The 21,327-nt window shown below is 43.9% G+C and overlaps 1 protein-coding gene across 1 annotated transcript in view; it reads left to right on the top strand.

Annotated features, from left to right (window-relative positions):
- pskh2 (protein serine kinase H2) overlaps positions 1-12,226 on the top strand; it is a 57,519-nt gene extending 45,293 nt beyond the window's left edge. Inside the window, exon 3 of the mRNA XM_033020190.1 lies at positions 11,660-12,226. Within this exon, the coding sequence (XP_032876081.1) occupies positions 11,660-11,971 (312 nt within the window). The 3' untranslated portion in view covers positions 11,972-12,226. The remainder of the gene's footprint in view (positions 1-11,659) is intronic.
- Positions 12,227-21,327: the final 9,101 nt, after the last annotated feature.

Genomic DNA, 21,327 nt, shown 5'->3' with positions numbered 1-21,327 from the left:
ACAACAGTGGACCCAACACAGATCCCTGTGGCACCCCACTCGTCACTGGCCTCCAACCTGACAAACAACCATCCACCATTACTCTCTGGCATCTCCCATTCAGCCACTGTTGAATCCATCTTGCTACTCCACCATTAATGCCCAACCATTGAACCTTCTTAACCAACCTTCCATGAGGAACCCTGTCAAAGGCCTTACTGAAGTCCATATACACAACATCCACTGCTTTACCCTCATCAATTTCCCGAGTAACATCTTCAAAAAATTCAAGAAGATTAGTTAAACATGACCTTCCAGGCACAAATCCATGTTGACTGTTCCTAATCAGACCCTGTTTATCCAGATGCTTATATATATTATCTCTAAGTATTCTTACCATTAATTTGCCCACCACTGACGTCAAACTAACAGGTCTATAATTGCTAGGTTTACTCTTAGACCCCTTTTTAAACAATGGAACAACATGCGCAGTACGCCAATCCTCCGGCACTATTCCCGTTTCTAATGACATTTGAAATATTTCTGCCATAGCCCCTGCTATTTCTACACTAACTTCCCTCAATGTCCTAGGGAATATCCTGTCCGGACCTGGAGACTTATCCACTTTTATCTATATTCTACTGCATCTGCCACGCATCTGCCCACTCACTCAACCTGTCCAGGTCACCCTGCAACCTCCTAACATCCTCTTCACAGTTCACACTGCCACCCAGCTTTGTGTCATCCGCAAACTTGCTAGTGTTGCTCCTAATTCCCTCTTCCAAATCATTAATATATATGATAAACAGTTGCGGCCCCAACACCGAGCCTTGCGGCACTCCACTCGCCACTGTCTGCCATTCTGAAAAGGACCCGTTCACTCCTACTCTTTGCTTCCGATCTGCCAACCAATTTTCTATCCATGTCAACACCCTACCCCCAATACCATGTGCCCTAATTTTAGTCACCAGTCTCCCTCTTATCAAAGGCTTTCTGAAATTCTAGATACACTATATCCACTGGCACCCCTTCATCCATTTTACTTGTCACATCCTCAAAAAATTCCAGAAGATTAGTCAAGCAGTTTAGGACTGAGATGAGGAAAAACCTTTTCGCCCAGAGAGTTGTGAAGCTGTGGAATTCTCTGCCACAGAAGGCAGTGGAGGCCAATTCATTGTTTGTGTTCAAGAGAGAGTTAGATATTAGAGGGGCGTAGGGCGTACGGAATCAAGGGATATGGGAAGCAAGCAGGAACAGGGTACAGATTTTGGATGATTAGCCATGATCATATTGAATAGCGGTACTGGATCGAAGGGCCGAAAGGCTTATTCCTGCGCCTATTTTCTATGTTTCAAAACTAGAAAATATGGGCGTAAGAGGTATATTAAATCAGTTGGGAAAGGGGTAGGAGTTTAAAGAACAAACAAACTCCGAGAGGAATCGTGATTGGGATCATTGTAAGCTTAGTTAATGATGGAGACAGAGGAAGGGTCCTGACCCAAAATGATACCCATCCTTTTTCTCCAGAGATGCTGCCTGACCCGCTGAGTTACTCCAGCACTTTGTGTCTGTCGATGGACAGAAATATATTTTTCTCCACTAAAACTTGTAATAAGATTACTCGTGATGGCTTTAACTTAGTTGAGTTTACTAACTGCTAACTTCTGAGCTTTTTGTGGTTATCTCTTCTGAAAGCTGTCACATGGTACAGCGAGCATTTACCTCGAGACCAATGTTTCTCAACAGCATTTAAGAGACTTTTAGATAGGCTGAGTGTTTTATTGCTGTTTTATATGTCCCAAAATGGATCAACAAAATAAAGTCAATGGCAAGAACCTTAATAGCATTGATGAACAAAGGGATTTTAGGGTCCAAGTTCACAGATCCCTGAAAGTGGCAACATAAGTAGACAGAGTGGTAAAGAAGGCATAAGGTATGTTTACATTCACAGGTCCGGACTTTTGGAGGATATAACTTTAAGGCGAGAGGGGCAACGTTTACATTAGATGTGTTGGGCAAGTTTTTTACAGAACGGTGGATGCGTGGACCACGCTGCCAGTGAGTGGTGGTGGAGGCGGATACAACAGTGGCACTTAAGAGGCTTTTGGATATGTGCCTGGATATAATCATTCCTGCCATCGGGAAGAAATATAGGAGCCTGAAAACTGTAACGTCCAGGTTCAGGAATAGCTACTTCCCTATAAACAATCAGGCTATTAAACACTAAAACCTCCGAATAAGCTCTGAACTGGATAAACTTGGGGCATTGGTTTTGTCTTTTTGCACTATTATGCTCTGTTTTATGTGTGTGTATGTATATGTATATGCATGTGTATGGGTGTGTGAGTATATATATATATTGATACACACACACGTGTATGCATATATATGTGTGTGTATATTTATACATACATGTTTGTATATGTATGTATGTTAATGCATATGTATATATTTACACACACACAAATATATATATATTACCTAGACCAAATGGGACCTGTTGGGGCCCGTTCCGCCAACGCAATATTCCACCACTCAGCCAATCAATCGTCCCCACTTGGGGGGGGGGGGGGGCGGCGTCGTCGATCACCACCCCCTCCACAATGGATTTTGTTTTGTAAATGAAACCTCTCCCCTATTACACACAATCCCCCCCCCCCCCACACACAATGAAAACCGTTTTTTTTTGTAAATGAAAACTCTCCTCACGAATTTGATTAAAACGGATTTTTTAATTAAATCTCACTCCCTCCCTCCCTTCATAACCCCTCTCCCCTCCTTACCCCCCTTGAGGTGGAAGCTGCTGATCCCATTGTGATGCCATTGTGTGCTGGAACACTGCTCATGGGCAGTTTATGTAAATGAGATCTCATTGTGATGTCATTGTTGAGTGGAGCACTGCTCACGGGCAGTTTATGTGAATGAGATCCCATTTTAACATCATAGCTGTAACTGCCACAGCAGTGTTCAGGTAATTCTTTCTCAAACTGGATATTGTAAAGTTAAAAATATGAATAACCTGTAAAATATAACATCAATGTGAACTAAACTTGATTAAAAAAAAGACACCACAAGTCAATTGTAAGTAAGGTGGTTCAAAAATTGTAGTGCTATCGTGTACCGTTTGGCGTAGTTCCGGGATCACATACACACATATCCACAGATGGATGAAAAAAGGCGTTTTTGTAAAGTTAAAAATGTGAATAACGTATAAAATATAACATAAATCTGAACGAAACTTGATACACCACACCACAGGACAATGGTGAATAAGGTGGGTGCTATCGTGCACCATTTTGGTGTAATTTCAGGATCACATGGGCAGACATACACACACACGCACATACAAACAGAGAAACAAACAGAATCACTAGAAACAAACAAGATGAGTTTTATTAATATTCTAGACTAAGTGGGACCCGTTGGGTCCCAGCATCACACGGGAGGGCTGGTCACCAATGCAATATTCCACCTCTCCACCAATTCCAATATTGCTCGCAAGTGTGGTTGGTGGGCTTTCTGTTGCGCTAGTATGGGTGTTGCGGGCCGAAGGTACTGGTTTCCAGAGGGCTAGTATAGACATTGTGGGCCAAATGGATTCTTGGGCTGGCAGCCATCTGTTGCAATGATTTTAAAAGCCAAGCCAAGGCAAACAATTGGGCAGCAGCCACCCGACAACCAAAATTCATTTTGTGAATAAAAACTCGTTAAAAAGACGAGGCAAACAATAGGGCAGCAGCCACCCGACAACCAAAATTCATTTTGTGAACACAAACTTGATAAAAAGGTGAGGCAAACAATTGGGCAGCAGCTACCCGACAACCAAAATTCATTTTGTTACACAAACTTTTTTAAAAGGCGAGGCAAACAATTGGGCAGCAGCCACCCGACAACCAAAATTCATTTTGTGAACACAAACTTGTTAAAAAGGCGAGGCAAACAATTGGGCAGCAGCCACCTTACAGCCGCATCAGGCGGACTCACCGGGGAGTAGACGTACGTTCAGTGCTATTCATAACTCAGAGAGCCATGACCCTCTCGCTTCCTGGGTCTGACAGAGACTGAGTGAGGGTCTACACTTCCGGGTTTTATAGTCCCGCCCCCCTGTCGCCAGCGGGGGCAGCAGAGAGAATGGGGATTTTTTTTTAAACATTAATATCTTTCTGATTTTTCATCGATGGGAAAAATCCTCTGGTCCCGGAAGGCGGAGGGGGGCTCTGAGTGAGCTGGCCAAAGATGACGGCCATAGGTGGCGGCGTTCTCTCGGAAATCACACCACAGCGAGCCAAAAGCGGTCAAGATCAGACTTTTAGTAATATAGATAGATGCTGGAAAAATCGAAGGAAGACAAAAAATGCTAGAGGCAGCATCTATGGAGAGAAGGAATAGGTGACGTTTCGGGTCGAGACCCTTCTTTAGACTGATGGGGGGGAAGGAAGTGGCGACAGTAGGACCAGAAGGAGAGCTGGGAAAGGTGAGGGGGAGAAGGGTGAAGACAAGGCTATCTAAAATTAGAGAAGTCAATGTTGATACCACAGTGGTGTAGACTACCCAAGCGAAATACCCAAGCTTGTCTCCTCACTTCATTTGCTGCTGGCTTCAGTCGCAAATCTGAGTTTTCGAGTGATCTGTGCAAGGCATTTATTGATGCTGGAATTCCACTGTGGAAATTGGAAAACAAATCTCTCAGAGGTTTTTTAGAGAAATACACAGAGGAACATATAACAAGCGACTCATCATTACGGAAAAATTATGTTGACAGCAACTTCAACATTGTTATGCAATAAATTTGAGATGAAGTTGCATGCAACAAAACATCGATCTCAATAGACGAGACAACCGATGCTGTGGGGAGATATGTTGCCAATGTGGTCATCGGTACACTGGAGGCAGGTCAACCATCAAAGGAGTATTTGTTGACATCGGAAATATTGGAGAAGTCAAACAACTCAACTATTGCTCAGTTGTTTACACCTTCACTTGATGTACTTTGGCCAGAAGGTATAAAACACGAGAATGTTCTTCTGTTTGTGACTGATGCAACTCCGTACATGAAAAAAGCTGCTTGTGCTCTTAAAGTTTTATTCCCCAAAATGTCGCATTTGACATGCTAAGCTCAAGGACTTCATAAAATTGTCAAGCATATACGTAGCTTGTTTCCAAATGTCGATCGCCTACTTTCCAATGTCAAGAAAATCTTCCTCAAAGCACCGTCACGTGTGCAGTTGTTCAAGGGAATGGCACCCGAAATTCCACTACATCCTCAGCCTGTTTTGACTAGGTGGGGTACATGGCTCTCTGCTGTACTCTACTATGCTGCAAAAGATAAAATAAATCGTCAACTGTTTTGAGAAAGAAGAATCTGCCGCAGTCAGGATCGTCAGTGAAATCATGCAGAAAGTCCCTCCACCGTGTTATTGCTTCCAATTTTGCAAACTCCCCACAAGCTATCACTTCCCTTGAGAAACGTGGTGAAACATTAGTGAATAACTTGCAGGTTTTCATCAAAGTACCTGACAATATTCGTAAAGTTGTTGGTGATGTAGGTAAAGACATACAAGGAAAATGTGAGAGAGTGATTTTAGCTAACAAAGATCTTGAAGAAATACAAAACATAGCTAAGGTTCTCAAAGGTAGTTGTATTGCACAAGATATCGACATGAATATAGAGTCGCTAGTTTGTTTCGGGTACGTACCAGTGACCTCAGCAGAGGTAGAAATAACTTTTTCACAACTGAAGCATATTTTGTCTGACAGACGGAATAGTTTAACACCAGATAATTTGAAAAAAATGCTAGTAATTATGTGCAACCAGGCAACTTTGGTCATTTAATGTAGAATATATTATCATTTTAGCCATATTTTGGTGGCGGAAATATATGCCTTGTATGCCTTATTTTTGTTAATAAATGCCTTTTTCGTGCCTTTTTGCAATTTTATTTTGCCTTTTTGCCTGCCTATTTCACAGTTTTTTAATAATGTGTATATATATTGAACTTTTCTTCGTTTATTATATTGTTTACAGAGTACTATGTTTCCATGTTCTTTTGTGCTGCTGCAAGTTAGAATGTCATTGTTATGCTTGGGACATACATCAATAAAACACTCTTGAACACTCTTACAGATTTGTAGTAAACTTGGGCAGCAGCTGGCCTAAACTTTCCAAATTATTTAAACTGTGCTGTTCCTTTTACAAAATCCAAAATTAAGCAAAAACCAACAGTGATGTTCAGTAAAGTAATTAACCAATCCTTGCCATGGTAAGGAAGGCCACATCCAGAGAGTTGTGAATCTGTGGAATTCTCTGCCACAGAAGGCAGTGGAGGCCAATTTACTGGATGTTTTCAAGAGAGAGTTAGATGATAGCTCTTAGGGCTAACGGAATCAAGGGATATGGGGAGAAACCATGAACGGGGTACTGATTTTGGATGATCACCCATGATCATATTGCATGGCGGTGCTGGCTCGAAGGGCTGAATGGCCTGCTCCTGCACCAATTTACCATGTTTCTATCCTAAAGGACGTCTCTTTGGGAAGGAGATGAGGAATTTCTTTAGTCAGAGGGTGGTGAATCTGTGGAATTCATTGCCACAGAAGGCAAGTTATTGGAGATTTTTAAGGCAGAGATAGATAGATTCTTGATTAGTACGGGTGTCAGGGGTTCTGGGGAGAAGGCAGGGAATGGGGTTGAGAGGGAGAGATAGATCAGCCAAGTTTGATTAGCAGAGTAGACTTGATGAGCCGAATGTCCTAATTCTGCTCCTATCACCTATGAACTTATGAACTTATCCTGAGTAGTACAACTCGCCAAGTGGGGAAAAAAATGCAACACTCTTGTAGCAGAGTTAAAAGATTGTTGATTTGTACCCAACCCTCAACATCCGTGCACATATCCTAGCTTCAATCCTGAGCTCGGATGCCGTCCGTGTTGTTTGCAGATTCTTCCCGTGGCCGCATGAGTTTCCGATGGGTGCCCTGGTTTCCTCCCACATCCCAAACATGTGCGGGCTAGTAGGTCAGTGGGCAATGTAAACAGCCCTGTGTGTAGAGGGAATAGCATGGTCTGTGGGGCTAGCGTGGGAATTGATGGGAATGCAGGAAGAATAAAACGGGATTTGTGTCGGTTTGGTGTAAATTAATTATTCATGGTCAATGCAGACTTGGTGACCCAAGGACTTGTTTCCATGCTGTATAACTCGATGAATGCAGCCTACTACACACATGATCGTAAGTCCGTCAGAATTCAGTAAGAAGATATTTGGACAGGTACATGGATAGGAAAGTTTTAGAGGGATAATGGCAAATGCTGGCAAATAGTAGTAGTGTAGTGGACGACAACGTCGGGAGCTCACAGGTCGCCTCGGAGCAGAGGGAGAACAAGGAGGGAAGAGACAAGGACTTTAAGATTTTTGCCTTCCATCACAGTGAGGAGGTGCCTGGTGAACTCACTGTGGTGGATGTTAAATTTGTGTTTATTATGTGTTTTTGTCATTTTTACTATATGTATGACTGCAAGGCAACGAAATTTCGTTCAGACCGAAAGGTCTGAATGACAATAAAGGCTACTTTGACTTTGACTTTGATGGGGCATATGGTTGGCATGGACAAGTTGGGCCAAAGGGCCTGTTTGTGTGTTGTGTGACTCGAAAATTCTGCTGCATCTCATTTGAAATAAATATAATCACTTTAATGCGGACAATATTTTCAGGGGCACCTTTATGATTTGAGTGGACGTGTTCTATTTATGCCCCTGGCAGAAATAACCATAGTATTTTTCTGCCAAGGATATTCATACTTGTTTACAAGAAATGAGTCCAATGTCATTGATACTTCCTTCACAAAGTGTCAATAGCTGTATTTATCCTTTCAAAGAAATTATGTAGCAAGTAGGAGTGACTTCCCAGGATTACAGGGTGTCAAGGAGAGAGAGGGAGAGGGAGAGGGAGAGGGAGAGGGAGAGGGAGAGGGATAGGAGAGGGAGGTAAGGGAAGGGCGCTTTCTCTTTCGCTGGCTTCTCTTTCTCTTTCTCTTCTCTTTCTCTTTCTCTCTTCTCTTTCTCTCTTCTCTTCTCTTCTCTTCTCTCTCTCTCTCTCTCGCTCTCTCTCTCTCTCTCTCTCTCTCGCTCTCTCTCTCTCTCTCTCTCTCTCTCTCTCTCTCTCTCTCTCTCTCTCTCTCTCTCTCTCCCTCCCTCCTTGAAAATTTGAGGGGAGGAGGTTTAAATGGGAAGGAAGAACAATAACGCATTACAGGGATTAGCAAACCAATACTCTGTCAGGTATATGAATCTTAATTGATGGCTATAACGCAAACACCATGCACTGAGAATGCACGCAAATGAAATCTACAGAGGAAGCTTTGTCATGGACATTGAATTAGCTCATTCTGTCAGGGCCTGGATTGACTTTGAGTTCATTGCGAACTTTTGTTGGCCGAAATGAAATACAGATTGCTGGTGGTATCATCAGCCTATTGAATTACTATTCATTAAGATCCAACAACAACTTGTCGCTTTCTCTTCTTCATCCATTGGACAATTGTTTGTGCTGAAAATCACAAGGTGCTGGAGGAACCTTGGGACTGAAGAAGGGTCTTGACCCAAAATATTGTCCGTCCATTCCTTCCACATGTGTTGCCTGTAGAAGGATCCCAACCTGACACATTGTCTATTCCCTCAACAGATGCTGCCTGTCCCCTGTGATCCTCCAGCACTTTGTGTTTCGCACAAGTTTCCAACATCTGTACTTTCTTGTATCTTACTTTTCATGTTCTTTGTGTTCTTCACCGCCCAGATTTCACATCTATCTTTGCTGTTGTAGCGAAGCCTCGAGGAGGGCTGAAGCAAGAAATGTTTTGTTGGGCCACTCCATTGATACTCTTATCTCAACCACTTCTAGTTTCCATCCATTAGTATCAATTGATGCTCAGAATAGAGACATCTAACAGATCATCTATTGCAAACCTAGCAGGAGAATAGGCTGACTAAGTGTGTGACACGGAGAACAGGAGCACATGAAACGACTACTTTCAACAAACCAGCATTATTCCCAACAGCGCAAAATCTACAGACATAGAAACATAGAAAATAGGAGCAGGAGGAGGCCATTCGGCCCTTCGAGCCAGCACCGCCATTCATTGTGATCATGGCTGATCGTCCCCAATCAATAACCCATGCCTGCCTTCTCCCCATATCCCTTGACTCCACTAGCCCCTGGAGCTCTATCTAACTCTCTCTTAAATCCTTCCAGTGATTTGGCCTCCACTGCCCTCTGTGGCAGGGAATTCCACAAATTCACAACTCTCTGGGTGAAAAAGTTTTTTCTCACCTCAGTCTTAAATGGCCTCCCCTTTATTCTCAGACTGTGGCCCCGGGTTCTGGACTCGCCCAACATTGGGAACATTTTTCCTGCATCTAGCTTGTCCAGTCCTTTTATAATTTTATATGTTTCTATAAGATCCCCCCTCATCCTCCTAAACTCCAGTGAATACAAGCCTAGTCTTTTCAATCTTTCCTCATATGACAGTCCCGCCATCCCAGGGATCAATCTTGTGAACCTACGCTGCACTGCCTCAATCACAAGGATGTCCTTCCTCAAATTAGGAGACCAAAACTGTACGCAATACTCCAGATGTGGTCTCACCAGAGCCCTATACAACTGCAGACGTTTTAAGCAATAAGTTCATTTGTTCTAGGAGCAGAATAGGGCCATTCGGTCCATCAAGTCTACATGGCCATTTGATCATGGCTGATCTATCTCTCCCTCTCAAACCCATTCTCCTGCCTTCTCCCCATAACCCCTGACACTATTCAAGAATCTGATATGTGGAGTGGCAAATATATCTTGCGTTCTCAGAGATTCAATCAGAACTATTAAGGCTGAAGTGATATTACATCTGAAGAGTCTGAAGAGGGGTCCCCTTCACTTATATGTCGGACTATGTGTTACTGGCAAGACAGTCATTATTTTGCTCATCCCTCATTGTCTTTAAGAAAAGTAGTGGTGATCCAGTATCATGACACACACAGATCTCAGTCCTTCTGTTCAGTATTCTCCTCCTGCCCCATCTTCACACACACACACTTGGGGAACGTAACTGAGGGTGTAAACAAAAATGAGGAACTGGCCTTATGGTAAGGTCGGCACGGTGGCACAACGGTAGAGTCACTGCCATACTGCACCAGAGACTCGGGTTCGATCCTGACTACGGGTGCTGTCTGTACCGAGTTTGTACCTTCTCCCCGTGACCACGTGGGTTTCCTCCAGGTGCTCCGGTTTCCTCCCACATTCCAAAGCCAATCAGGTTTGTAAAAACATAGAAACATAGAAAAATAGGTACAGGAGCAGGTCATTCAGCCCTTCGAGCCAGCACCCCAATTCAATATGATCACGGCTGATAATCTAAAAACAGGACCCTGTTCCTGCTTTTCCCCCATATCCCTTGATTCCTTTAGCCCTAGGAGCTAAATCTAACTCTCTCTTGGGAACATCCAGTGAATTGGCCTCCACTGCCTTCTGTGGCAGAGAATTCCACAGATTCACAACTCTCTGGGTGAAAATGTTTTTCCTCATCTCAGTCCTAAATGGTCTACCTCTTATTCTTAAACTGTGACCCCTGGTTCCGGACTCCCCCAACATCAGGACAATTTTTCCTGCTTCTATCCTGTCCAATCCTTTAAGAATGTTATATGTTTCTAGAAGATCATCCTTCTAAATCCCAGTGAATACAAGCCCAGTTGACTCATTCTTTCATCATATGTCAGTCCCACCATCCCTGGAATTAACCTGGTGAACCTGCGCTGCACTCCCTCAATAGCGAGAATGTTAATTGGCTTCTGTAAATTGTCCCTAGTGTGCAGGATAGAACTAGTGAATGGGTGATTGGTAGTCGGCACGGACACGGTGGGCCGAAGGGCCTGTTTACACGCTGTATCTCTGAACGAAACTAAACTGGATTTCTCCCTGAACTTCTCCTATATAACCTGAGAACATTTACACACATATTCCTCTTTGTCTTTGTTTCTCTTGAACAATCTCGTGACTTTACATTATAACCTGATGCAGCAAAAAGATGCCTTTGCGGATGCAACATTACACCACTGGTACGGCATCAGTTTACCGAGCTTTTATATTAAAATGAAAGGGAAGATCGCCTTTGTGTGTCATGTCTAATTTATTAAGCTGCTACTCGTGAAAATTATTCTCAGTTCTTTCCCACCTCTATGCCTATGATAGATTACCCAATTATTCTACTTTTTTGTCTAAATTTATAATATTTCCCATTTTTCTGGTTTATTATCAGCATCTGCCGTACCTTGTTTGGTTTATTTTCCTTCCTTACTTGAGTTTAGTTGAGAGATACAGCGTGGAAACAGGCCCTTTGGCCTACCGAGCCTGCGCCAACTAGTTATCACCCCGTACACGAACACTATCCGACACACACGGGAGTGTTATGAGGTCCGTGGTTCGACACGTCCGTGATTATGTTGGTGGCCTAGCCGGGGCAGCGTGAAGTGTAGATGGAGTCAATGGTAGGAATGCATGATGGTCTGGGCTGCGTCCACAATTTCGCACGAGTGTCAATTAGCGGAGAATCCATTTATTTACCATTAACGGCTTCCTTATTATCGTGCTTCACGTTTGCATTGATATTAATTGTCCTTGGCGTTGTGCTTTGGTTGCAGCCTTGGCCGAACGTGTCCAATCTCGCCAAGGACTTCATTGACCGGCTGATCACGATTGACCCCAACGAGCGGATGGCAGCAGCTCAAGCCTTGAAGCATCCCTGGGTGGTGACTATGGCCGCATCTTCCTCCATGAAAAACCTCCATCGCTCCATCTCCCAGAACTTGATGAGGAGGACCTCTTCCCGCTGTCAAAGCTCGAAGTCTGCAGAGACCGTCAAGTCCAGCCGCTCCAGCAAGTCACGCCGTTTACGTGAGAAGGAGATTCGGGAGTTTAACCTTTGGTACCAGCACCACATGGAGCAGGACTAATTAGATGACGTCCATTTTCGTTTTAAGTTAACGCAAATGTTCTCCCGGTAAATAAATCGAAATGAAAAGTCTAGACTTTCATTAGTTGGTTACCACTTAAAATGATTTAAGTGATGATATTATATATAGCCTCAAGACTGCAACTGTGATTTTCTATTGGACTTTTTTAATATCAAAGTAAATTGACTCATCAGTGTTTAACATTTCCATCTAATCAGCATTTAATCAGCAATAAAGACTATTGTATATATTTATGCAATGCGATGTAAAATTCAAAATTTGTTAATGTTTGCTGACTTGAAAAAAAGTCCCTTTGTGTTATTAGTTTACTGAGCCAGCCTTTACATGGAAGGAGCTAGAGTAGATATTCAGACTATAAAAACATCAGGGCAGCATGGTGTCGCAGCGGTAGAGTTGCTGTCTTACAGCGCCAGAAACCCGGGTTCGATCATGACAACGGGTGCTGTCTGCGCGGAGTTTGTACGTTCTCCCCATGACCGCATGGGTTTTCTCCGGGCGCTCCGGTTTCCTCCCACATTCCAAAGAAATACAAGTTTGCAGGTTAATTGGCTTCGGTAAAAATTGTAAATTGGCCCCAGTATGTAGGATAGTGCTTGTGTATGGGGATCGCTGGTTGGCACGGACTTGGTGGGCCGAACTGGACTAATCTAATGGCCGACTCAAGGTTCCATGATTACCAGAGCGTTTGATAGAAAATTTACGAAGCTGTTAATTTAATTCAAGTAAGTTATTTGGGTTAATTTTTATAGGACCAGGAGGAATATGAATGCCCTTAGACTTATTTGCTCCTTTTATTGAAGCATTGGTTTGCAGTCCTTTTATTTTCTATTTGTCAGCCGGCTTCAGTTGATGTGCTGAAAAGAATACTGATGAAGGCCAGAATCCAATAATTGATGATTAAAAGTTGTCATATCTCGAGTGGGTGTCATAGGGCATTTTTAGTTCAATGGTACAGGTACACCACTGAATAGAATAGAATAGAATAGTTTCTTTATTGTCATTGTAACAGAACCATGTATTTTAAGGTCATAAGGTCAGAAGTGATAGGAGCAGAATTAGGCTATTCGGCCCTTCTTGTCTACTCCGCCATTCAATCATGGCTGAACTATCCCTCCCTCCAAACCCCATTCTCCTGCCTTCTCCCCATAACCTCTGACACCTGCACTGTTCAAGAATACATCTATCTCTTCCTTATAAATATCCATTGACAGCCTCCACAGCCTTCCGTGGCAAATAATTCAACAGATTCACCACCCTCAGACTAAAAAAAATCCTTATAGAAACATAGAAAATAGGTGCAGGAGTAGGCCATTCGGCCCTTCGAGCCTGCACCGCCATTCAATATGATCATGGCTGATCATCCAACTCAGTATCCTGTACCTGCCTTCTCTCCATACCCCCTGATACCTTTAGCCACAAGGGCCACATCTAACTCCCTCTTAAATATAGCCAATGAACTGTGGCCTCAACCACCCTCTATGGAAGAGAATTCCACAGATCCACCACTCTCTGTGTGAAAAATATTTTTCTCATCTTGGTCCTAAAAGATTTCCCCCCCTATCCTAAAATTGTGAACCCTTGTTCTGGACTTCCCCAACATCGGGAACAATCTTCCTGCATCTAGCCTGTCCAACCCCTTAAGAATTTACAGTTTCTATAAGATCCCCCCTCAATCTTCTAAATTCTAGCGAGTACATGCCGAGTCTATCCAGTCTTTCTTCATATGAAAGTCCTGCCATCCCAGGAATCAGTCTGGTGAACCTTCTCTCATCATCTCCTTCCTAAAGGAATGTCCTTTAATTATCCGACACCCTTGCTGGAATATCCGTTGAACAACAGAGGTCACGTTGTCCGAGCAATGTCGAATGATACCAGAATAGACCGCCCAGGGGCTGAGATATCAACCCGCAAACATGGCTTCGGAAATCGGCTGTGGGAACGGCTGGGCTTGTATACTCTGGAATTTAGAAGGATGAGAGGAGATCTTATTGAAACATATAAGATTATTAAGGATTTGGACATGCTAGAGGCAGGAAACATGTTCCCGATGTTGGAGGAGTCCAGAACCAGGGGCCACAGTTTAATAATAAGGGGTAAGCCATTTAGAACGGAGATGAGGAAAAACCTTTTCACACAGAGGGTTGCGAATCTGTGGAATTCTCTGCCTCAAAAGGCAGTGGAGGCCAATTCTCTGGATGCTTTCAAGAGAGAGTTAGATAGAGCTCTTAAAGATAGCGGATGCAGGGGATATGGGGAGAAGGCAGGAACGGGGTACTGATTGTGGATGATCAGCCATGATCACAATGAATGGCGGTGCTGGCTCGAAGGGCCAAATGGCCTACTCCTGCACCTATTGTCTATTGTCTATTGGAACGGATCTGCCGGGTCCTGCCTGCTTTGACTTCCCAAGACGCATCAACTCTGCCTTATCTGTCTTATCCCCTCTCGCCTTATAGCTGTTAGCAATGTCCTCTAGTGTTGGACATTTCCACCCTGGGCACAAGATTCTGACTGTCTAGCCCATTCCTTCTCTCCTGAGATGCTGCCTCGCCCGCTGAGTTACTCCAGCATTTTGTGTCTGACTGTCTAGCCAATCTATGCCTCTCATAACTTTATATACTTTAAATCTGCATATATTTTAAATTGTTGAGATACTAGTTCAGATTATTCCAACTCAGACTTGAGGTTTCCTGCTGAACTAATAAAAGCTATACAGATATGCTTTGTTCCATAGCTTCCAGACTAAACCAAGTATAGAAACATAGACAATAGGTGCAGGAGTAGGCCATTCGGCCCTTCGAGCCTGCACCGCCACTCAATATGATCATGGCTGATCATCCAACTCAGTATCCTGTACCTGCCTTCTCTCCATACCCCCCGATCCCTTTAGCCACAAGGGCCACATCTAACTCCTAGTATCATCAAGTCATCTTGATCTCTCAGAGAAATCTTATCTTGAGCACTGCCATTACTTTTCTAATCTGCATGTTCATAAATTCTAGGAGCAGAATTAGGCCATTCGGCCCATCAAGCCCACTCTGCCATTCAATCATGGTTGATCTATCTTTCCCTCTCAACCCCATTCTCCTGCCTTCTCCCCATAACCCCTGACACCCTTACTAATCAAGAATCAGTTAATTTCCTCCTTAAATATATCCATTGACTTGGCCTCCACAGCCGTGGCAATGCACACGGGAAGGTGTAAAATTATTCTTGTGAACTTTAGTGCATTTCATAACAAAAAGTGAAGCCTGAAGTATCTGCTTCTAAAAGGAGATCGCAGATAGCTGCAGGAATAATAGGGTAGTATTAGTGAAATATTTTAACTTGCCGAATATTGACTGGATCACAACTGGTGCAAAGGGCGTGGACGGGGTTGGAGTTTGTTAAATGTTTCCAAGAAAGCTTCCTTAACCCTTCATTAGTCAGAGCATTGGGTATAGAAGTTGGGAGGTCATGTTGCAGTTGCATAAGACATTGGTGAGGCCACATTGAGAGTGTTGTGTTCAGTTTTGGGTGCCATGTTAAAGGAAAGATGTTGTCAAGCTGGAAAGGGTGCAGGAAAGATTTACGAGGCTGTTGCCAGGACTTGAGGGCCTGAGCTATAGAAATAGGTTGAGCATGCTAGGACTATTCTTTGGAGCACAGAAGGATGAGGGGAGATCTTATAGAGGTGTATAAAATCATGAGAGGAATAGATTGGGTAGATACACAGAGTCTCTTGCCCAGAGTAGTGGAATCGACAACCAGAGGTCTTAGGTTTAAGGTGAGGGGGGAAAGATTTAATAGGAACTTGAGGGGTAACCTTTTCATGCAAAGGGTGGGATGTGTAGGGAACGAGCTGATGTAGTTGAGGCAGGTACTATCGCAATGTTTAAGAAACATTTAGACAGGTACATGGATAGGACAGGTTTAGAGGGATATGGGCCAAATGCATGCAGGTGGGACTAGTGTAGATGGGACATGTTGGCCGGTGTGGGCAAGTTGGGCTGAGGTGCATGTTTCCCTACTGTAAGGCTCTATAATCAATACATAAAGGGCCCTACCAGAGGCGGCAACAATGGATCCCTTCCTGAGGAATGAAATAGGGCAATTGACTGCTGTGTCAATGGGAAAGCACTTTAGACCCAGTGGCCATAATTCTCTTAGTTTTTAAATAATTATGAAGAGGATAGGATCGGTCCCATCTTTACCTTGAGGAAGATCCTAAATTGGAGCAAGATACTAAATTGGAGCAATTAGGCCAATTTTGGAAACATTAGATGGATACTTACAGAGATCAATTAGGAGATGGACACAAAAAGCTGGAGTAACTCAGCGGGACAGGCAGCATTTCGGGAGAGACGGAATGGGTGACGTTTCGGGTCGGGACTCTTCTTCAGACTGCTTGCAAATAAGTGGACATCTTACATGTGGGCGCCTTTTAAAAGTGCAATAGAAGTGTTCAGGGACATTGCATTCCTGTTACGCAAAGGGTAAGTCAGGCAAGGTAAGGGAACCCTGGTCGTCAAGAGATATTGAGGTTCTGTTCAGGAAAAAGAAGGAACATACTGATGAACATAGATCAGGTTTGGTAATCGGAATTCAGCAAATTCCTCAACATGTATAAGGAGTACACTGAAAAGAGAAATCAGGAGGACATGAGATGAATCTGCTAGGCAAGGTATAGAAAAGCCCCCAAGAGATTCTACAGGTATATTAAGAGCGAAAGTCTGGCTAGGAAGTGAATAAGACCCACTTACAGATCATTATGGTCATCTATGTGTGGAGTCACAGGAAGTATTGGACAGCAGATTGATTTTCAGAGGTCAATTAACCAATTGTCTTTATCCACATGTCTTTGAGATGGAGGAACCCCAGACAGTCACAGGAAGAGCGTGCAAACATCCCACAGACAGCACCCAAAGTCGGGTTCGAACTCGGGTCCCTGGCGTATGCAGACCTTTTTCCCCAGGGAAGGGGAATCAAACACTGGAGAGCATAGTTTTAAGGTGAGAGGGGAAAGATTTAAAAGGGACCTGAGAGGCAACATCTTTACAACACAATACGATACGATAGAACTTTATGTATCCCAGGTTGAAAATTGATCTGCCAACAGTCATACAAACACAAAATACATGAAACATGAAAATAAAATGACGAGTGGATAGGCTTGGGGGATGTGCAAAGATTGGGGAGGGGGGAGGAGGGGAGGGGAGTCAGTCTCTGTCTACCCCATGACAGAAGGGGGAGATAGCCACAGGGAAGAAGGATCTCCTGTGGTATTCTGCCCTGCATCTTGGTGGAACCAGTCTGTCGCTGAAGGTACTCCACTCCACAGCAAACTCCACACGACACAAAGGGTGCATATGCGGAACAAGTTGCCAGAGAAAGTAGTTGAGGCAGGTACAATAGCAACATTTAAAAGACACTTGGACAGATAGATGGGTAGGAAAGGATTAGACTGAAATGAGCCAAACTCGGCAAATGGAACTAGTTTGGATGGCATGGATGAGTTGGGCCGAAGGGCCTGTTTCTGTGCCATATTACTCCATGACTCTCTGAATGAGTGAAGCAATTATGACAAAACAAAAAATTAAACAAATAATATTCATTGAACCATTCGAGTCCAAAGTTCAGTGAGATTGAAAGATTTCGTAGATCTGTATCTAATGTAATATAAACTACCTCTCGGAACTAGTTAGACCCAGTAAACTTTCATGGCTCCAAGTGTAACATTAAAATACATTTTCATTGCAATGTTGTCTTTAATACAGATTTGCTTGTGATACAGCTGACTTGATGCGTGAAGATGTAAGCCCCAATGTTTAAACAATACAAAGGGCTTGTTATAATTGCAGTGGTGGGTCGTGCTGCATTCTTCATGTGTACCCAACCTATCTGCCACTTTAATCAGGCAAAAATAAGCCAGGCTTGGCCAGATTGCCATACAATTGATGCTCTGTGGAGACCTAAGGAACTGCCCAAGAAAGACACAAAGTGCTAGAGTAACTCAGCGGGTCAGGCAACATCTCTGGAGAACAGGAATAGGTGACGTTTCGATATTGAGACCCTTCTTCAGACTGAAGTCAAATTGATCTCTTATTAGGCTATGGTAGTTGATATCAGCCAAACCACTACGAGATAAGACTATATTTGGCATATTTTAAAATGTTTATCATTCACCAGCATGTTTTGCTAGGAGGAACTGTACAATCTACACTTAGATAGTTGGCTATTTAAGGCTATTTTACACGTTAAGCGATCACAGTTGTAAAACGCTATAGAATACTGTCAGACAAAAATGCTGGAGACACAAAGCGGGTGAGGCAGCATCTTGGGAGCGAAGGAAATAGGCAACGTTTCGGGTCGAGACCCATCTTCAGACCCTTCTTCGGGTCTCGACCCGAAACGTCGCCTATTTCCTTCGCTCCATAGATGCTGCCTCGCCCGCTGAGTTTCTCCAGCATTTTTGTCTACCTTCGATTTTCCAGCATCTGCAGTTCCTTCTTGAACATAGAATACTCTCAAGTCAACAACTGGCTCTTTAATTGAACCTCAGGATCTTCATGAAAGTGGGCAACACATTTGGATAGACAAAATATTTATTTTGATGCAGTAAGTTTACATGACCAGTGCTGGTCTCAATTAGCTGTCTGGATTGAGATTTTACTTCGGAGTCACGTGAGTGACTACGTGAAGAAGCCCGCCAGGGCGCATGCATGTCATATCGCTTTCACGCTTGCGAAACGACAGGCGGGGTGGAACGTTCCCCCGCAGCGGTAACTTTGAAACCGCGACCTGCAGGTAAGTGATTTACTCTGCGGTAGTTTTTGTCCCCGCGCTGTTTTTACACAGGGGGGGAAGCTGGACAAAATAGTGTCCACAAGTGCTGCGAGTAAAGCTGGCTGGGGAGGACCGCGAAGTTGCGGGAGCCAGCAGCAGCTGAAGGCACAAGCCCCGTAAGGGATCAGCTGTGCCGACATTTTGTCCCGCGCTGGCCAGAACACCACGGCCGGGCGGGAGACTATTCAGAATGGGGCCGTCGACTTTTGACAAGTCGAAAACGGAGGAGGCGGGGTGGAACGACGTTCCCCCGTAGCGACAATTTAAACCAGGACCTGCAGGTAAGAGCTGCGGTCTTTTTGTGTTTTCCCATGCTGATTACAGGTGGAGAAACCAACGGGCTGCGACAAAGCTGGTGAGGGAGGACCGCGGAGCAGCGGGCAGCCGGCAGCAGCCAGCGGCACTCGGATCACCGATAGTGGGATCAGCTGTGCACGATGTCGCCTCTGCACCGGCCAGATCCACGCGGCCGGGCGGTAAGGCTAGACACAAAACAAACAAGGTCGTGGACTCAGAGGAGTCCGACTTTGAACAACCGCGGGCGGCCAGCGACCGAGAGCACTGGAGACGGATAGACCAATGGACCAAATCCTCAAGGCAGCAGGATGGTCTGGGGAATAAACATTCCAATTATTTTACAACAAACCAGTAATGAAACCTGGAACGTTTGCAGAAACAATTTTAATTTCTATAAATTAATTTAAACCCATAAAAAGGGGTTATAATTTTGTGTTAACAAATTTTATGATTTCAATGTCGAATTCATGTCCAAATTATGTTAACACAATTCCTCCTACAGTCATCAAGGCAGACGTGATGCATGGACTCGTTTCCACGGCATGAAATCACAGAGCCTTAAAATCTTCACGTAGTCACTGACGTGACTCCGAAGTAAAATAGTAAGATTAAACGAGAACTTACCAGTTTGAAGTTTGATCTGTATTTTATGAGGAGTTACGATGAGGGATTACGTGCCCTCCGCTCCCACCCTTGATCATATACTTAACTGGTATCTCTTCTCTAATCTTACTATGTTTAGTCATTACAGTTATCTGTGATTTCACACCGCTGCTTTGAAGAATGACACGCATGCGTCCTGGTGGGCTTCTTCACGTAATCCCTCATCGTAACTCCTCATAAAATACAGATCAAACTTCAAACTGGTAAGTTCTCGTTTAATCTTACTATTTTTTTTGCTTTTGTACAGTGGCGTGGCACAAACAAAATAGAGAGATTTTGACTAGTGACCAATTAAATTAACATCACTCGCAAAATTGTTGAAGGTTCTTCAATATGCAACAATGTAATTATGCAGGCATTACTTTGTTTTGCTTTTGATACAATCAAGGCAGATTTTCAATTTGGGAGAATCTATTTCTTAAGTGGCAATACTGACCTTAAAATCACCATGGGGGCGGCATGATGGCGTAGCAGTAGAGTTGCTGATTTACAGCGCCAGAGACCAAGGTTCGATCTTGACTACAGGTGCTGTTTGTACGTTCTCCCTATGACCTGCGTGGGTTTTCTCCGGGATCTCCGGTTTCCTTCTACACTTCAAAGACGTACAGTTTTGTAGGTTAATTGGCTTGGTATAATTGTAAAATGGCCCTTGTGTGTGTAGGATAGCGGTAATGTGCTGGTCGGCGCGGATATGTTGGGTCGTACGGCCTGTTTCCGTGCTGTATCTCTAAACTAAACTAAACTAAAGCTCACTGCCACTGTGTGCAGTTTTGTGTACTGTGTGGGGTTTTCTCCGGTTTCCTCCCACATTGTAGGATTCCGTGACTGCGACTATTAACGAACAAGTAGTCCACTGAATCAAAGAGATGGTTACGATAGAGTCCCTACCATACGATTTCAATGACGGCACAGCGCTGGTACCACAAGTAAATGCCGTGGAATAGGATCTGGCCACTGCCATCAAGCAAGGGCTGAAGGAGAGTCTCGACCCGAAACGTCACCCATTCCTTCTCTCCGGAGATGCTGCCTGTCCCGCTGAGTTACTACACCTTTTTGCGTCTATCTTCGGTTTAAACCCGCATTGCAGTTCCTTCCTACACACTTCTCCAGAGAAGCCGATCTGCTGAGTTACTCCAGCACTTTGTGTCCTATTTTGTATTAATCAGCATCTGCAGTTCGACACTAGGGCATATAATCGGATGTATTACAAAAGCTGAGACACTCTCCATTCACAATAGAAAAAAAAAACTACTGGCTGTAAGAAGGGTCTCGACCTGAAACATCGCCCATTCCTCCTCTCCAGAGATGCTGCCTGTCCCGCTGAGTTACTCCAGCATTGTGTGTCTGTCTTCGATTTAAACCAGCATCTGCAGTTCTTTCCTACACATACTGGCTATAACATTTGGGCATGGAAGGTTCTGTCTGCATAAATGGGGGATCTATGCATGAGCAGATTGTGCACAAACCCCTTCAAGTGATTGAGATGAAGTCTCTCCTACATTCCCATTGCAGCAACACTGATTCATGTATTATCTGAATGGTGGCCGATT

The sequence above is a fragment of the Amblyraja radiata genome, chromosome 4 (assembly GCF_010909765.2).
Source record: "Amblyraja radiata isolate CabotCenter1 chromosome 4, sAmbRad1.1.pri, whole genome shotgun sequence".
Lineage (NCBI taxonomy): Eukaryota > Metazoa > Chordata > Chondrichthyes > Rajiformes > Rajidae > Amblyraja > Amblyraja radiata.
This window is presented reverse-complemented; position numbering and strand designations above follow the sequence as displayed.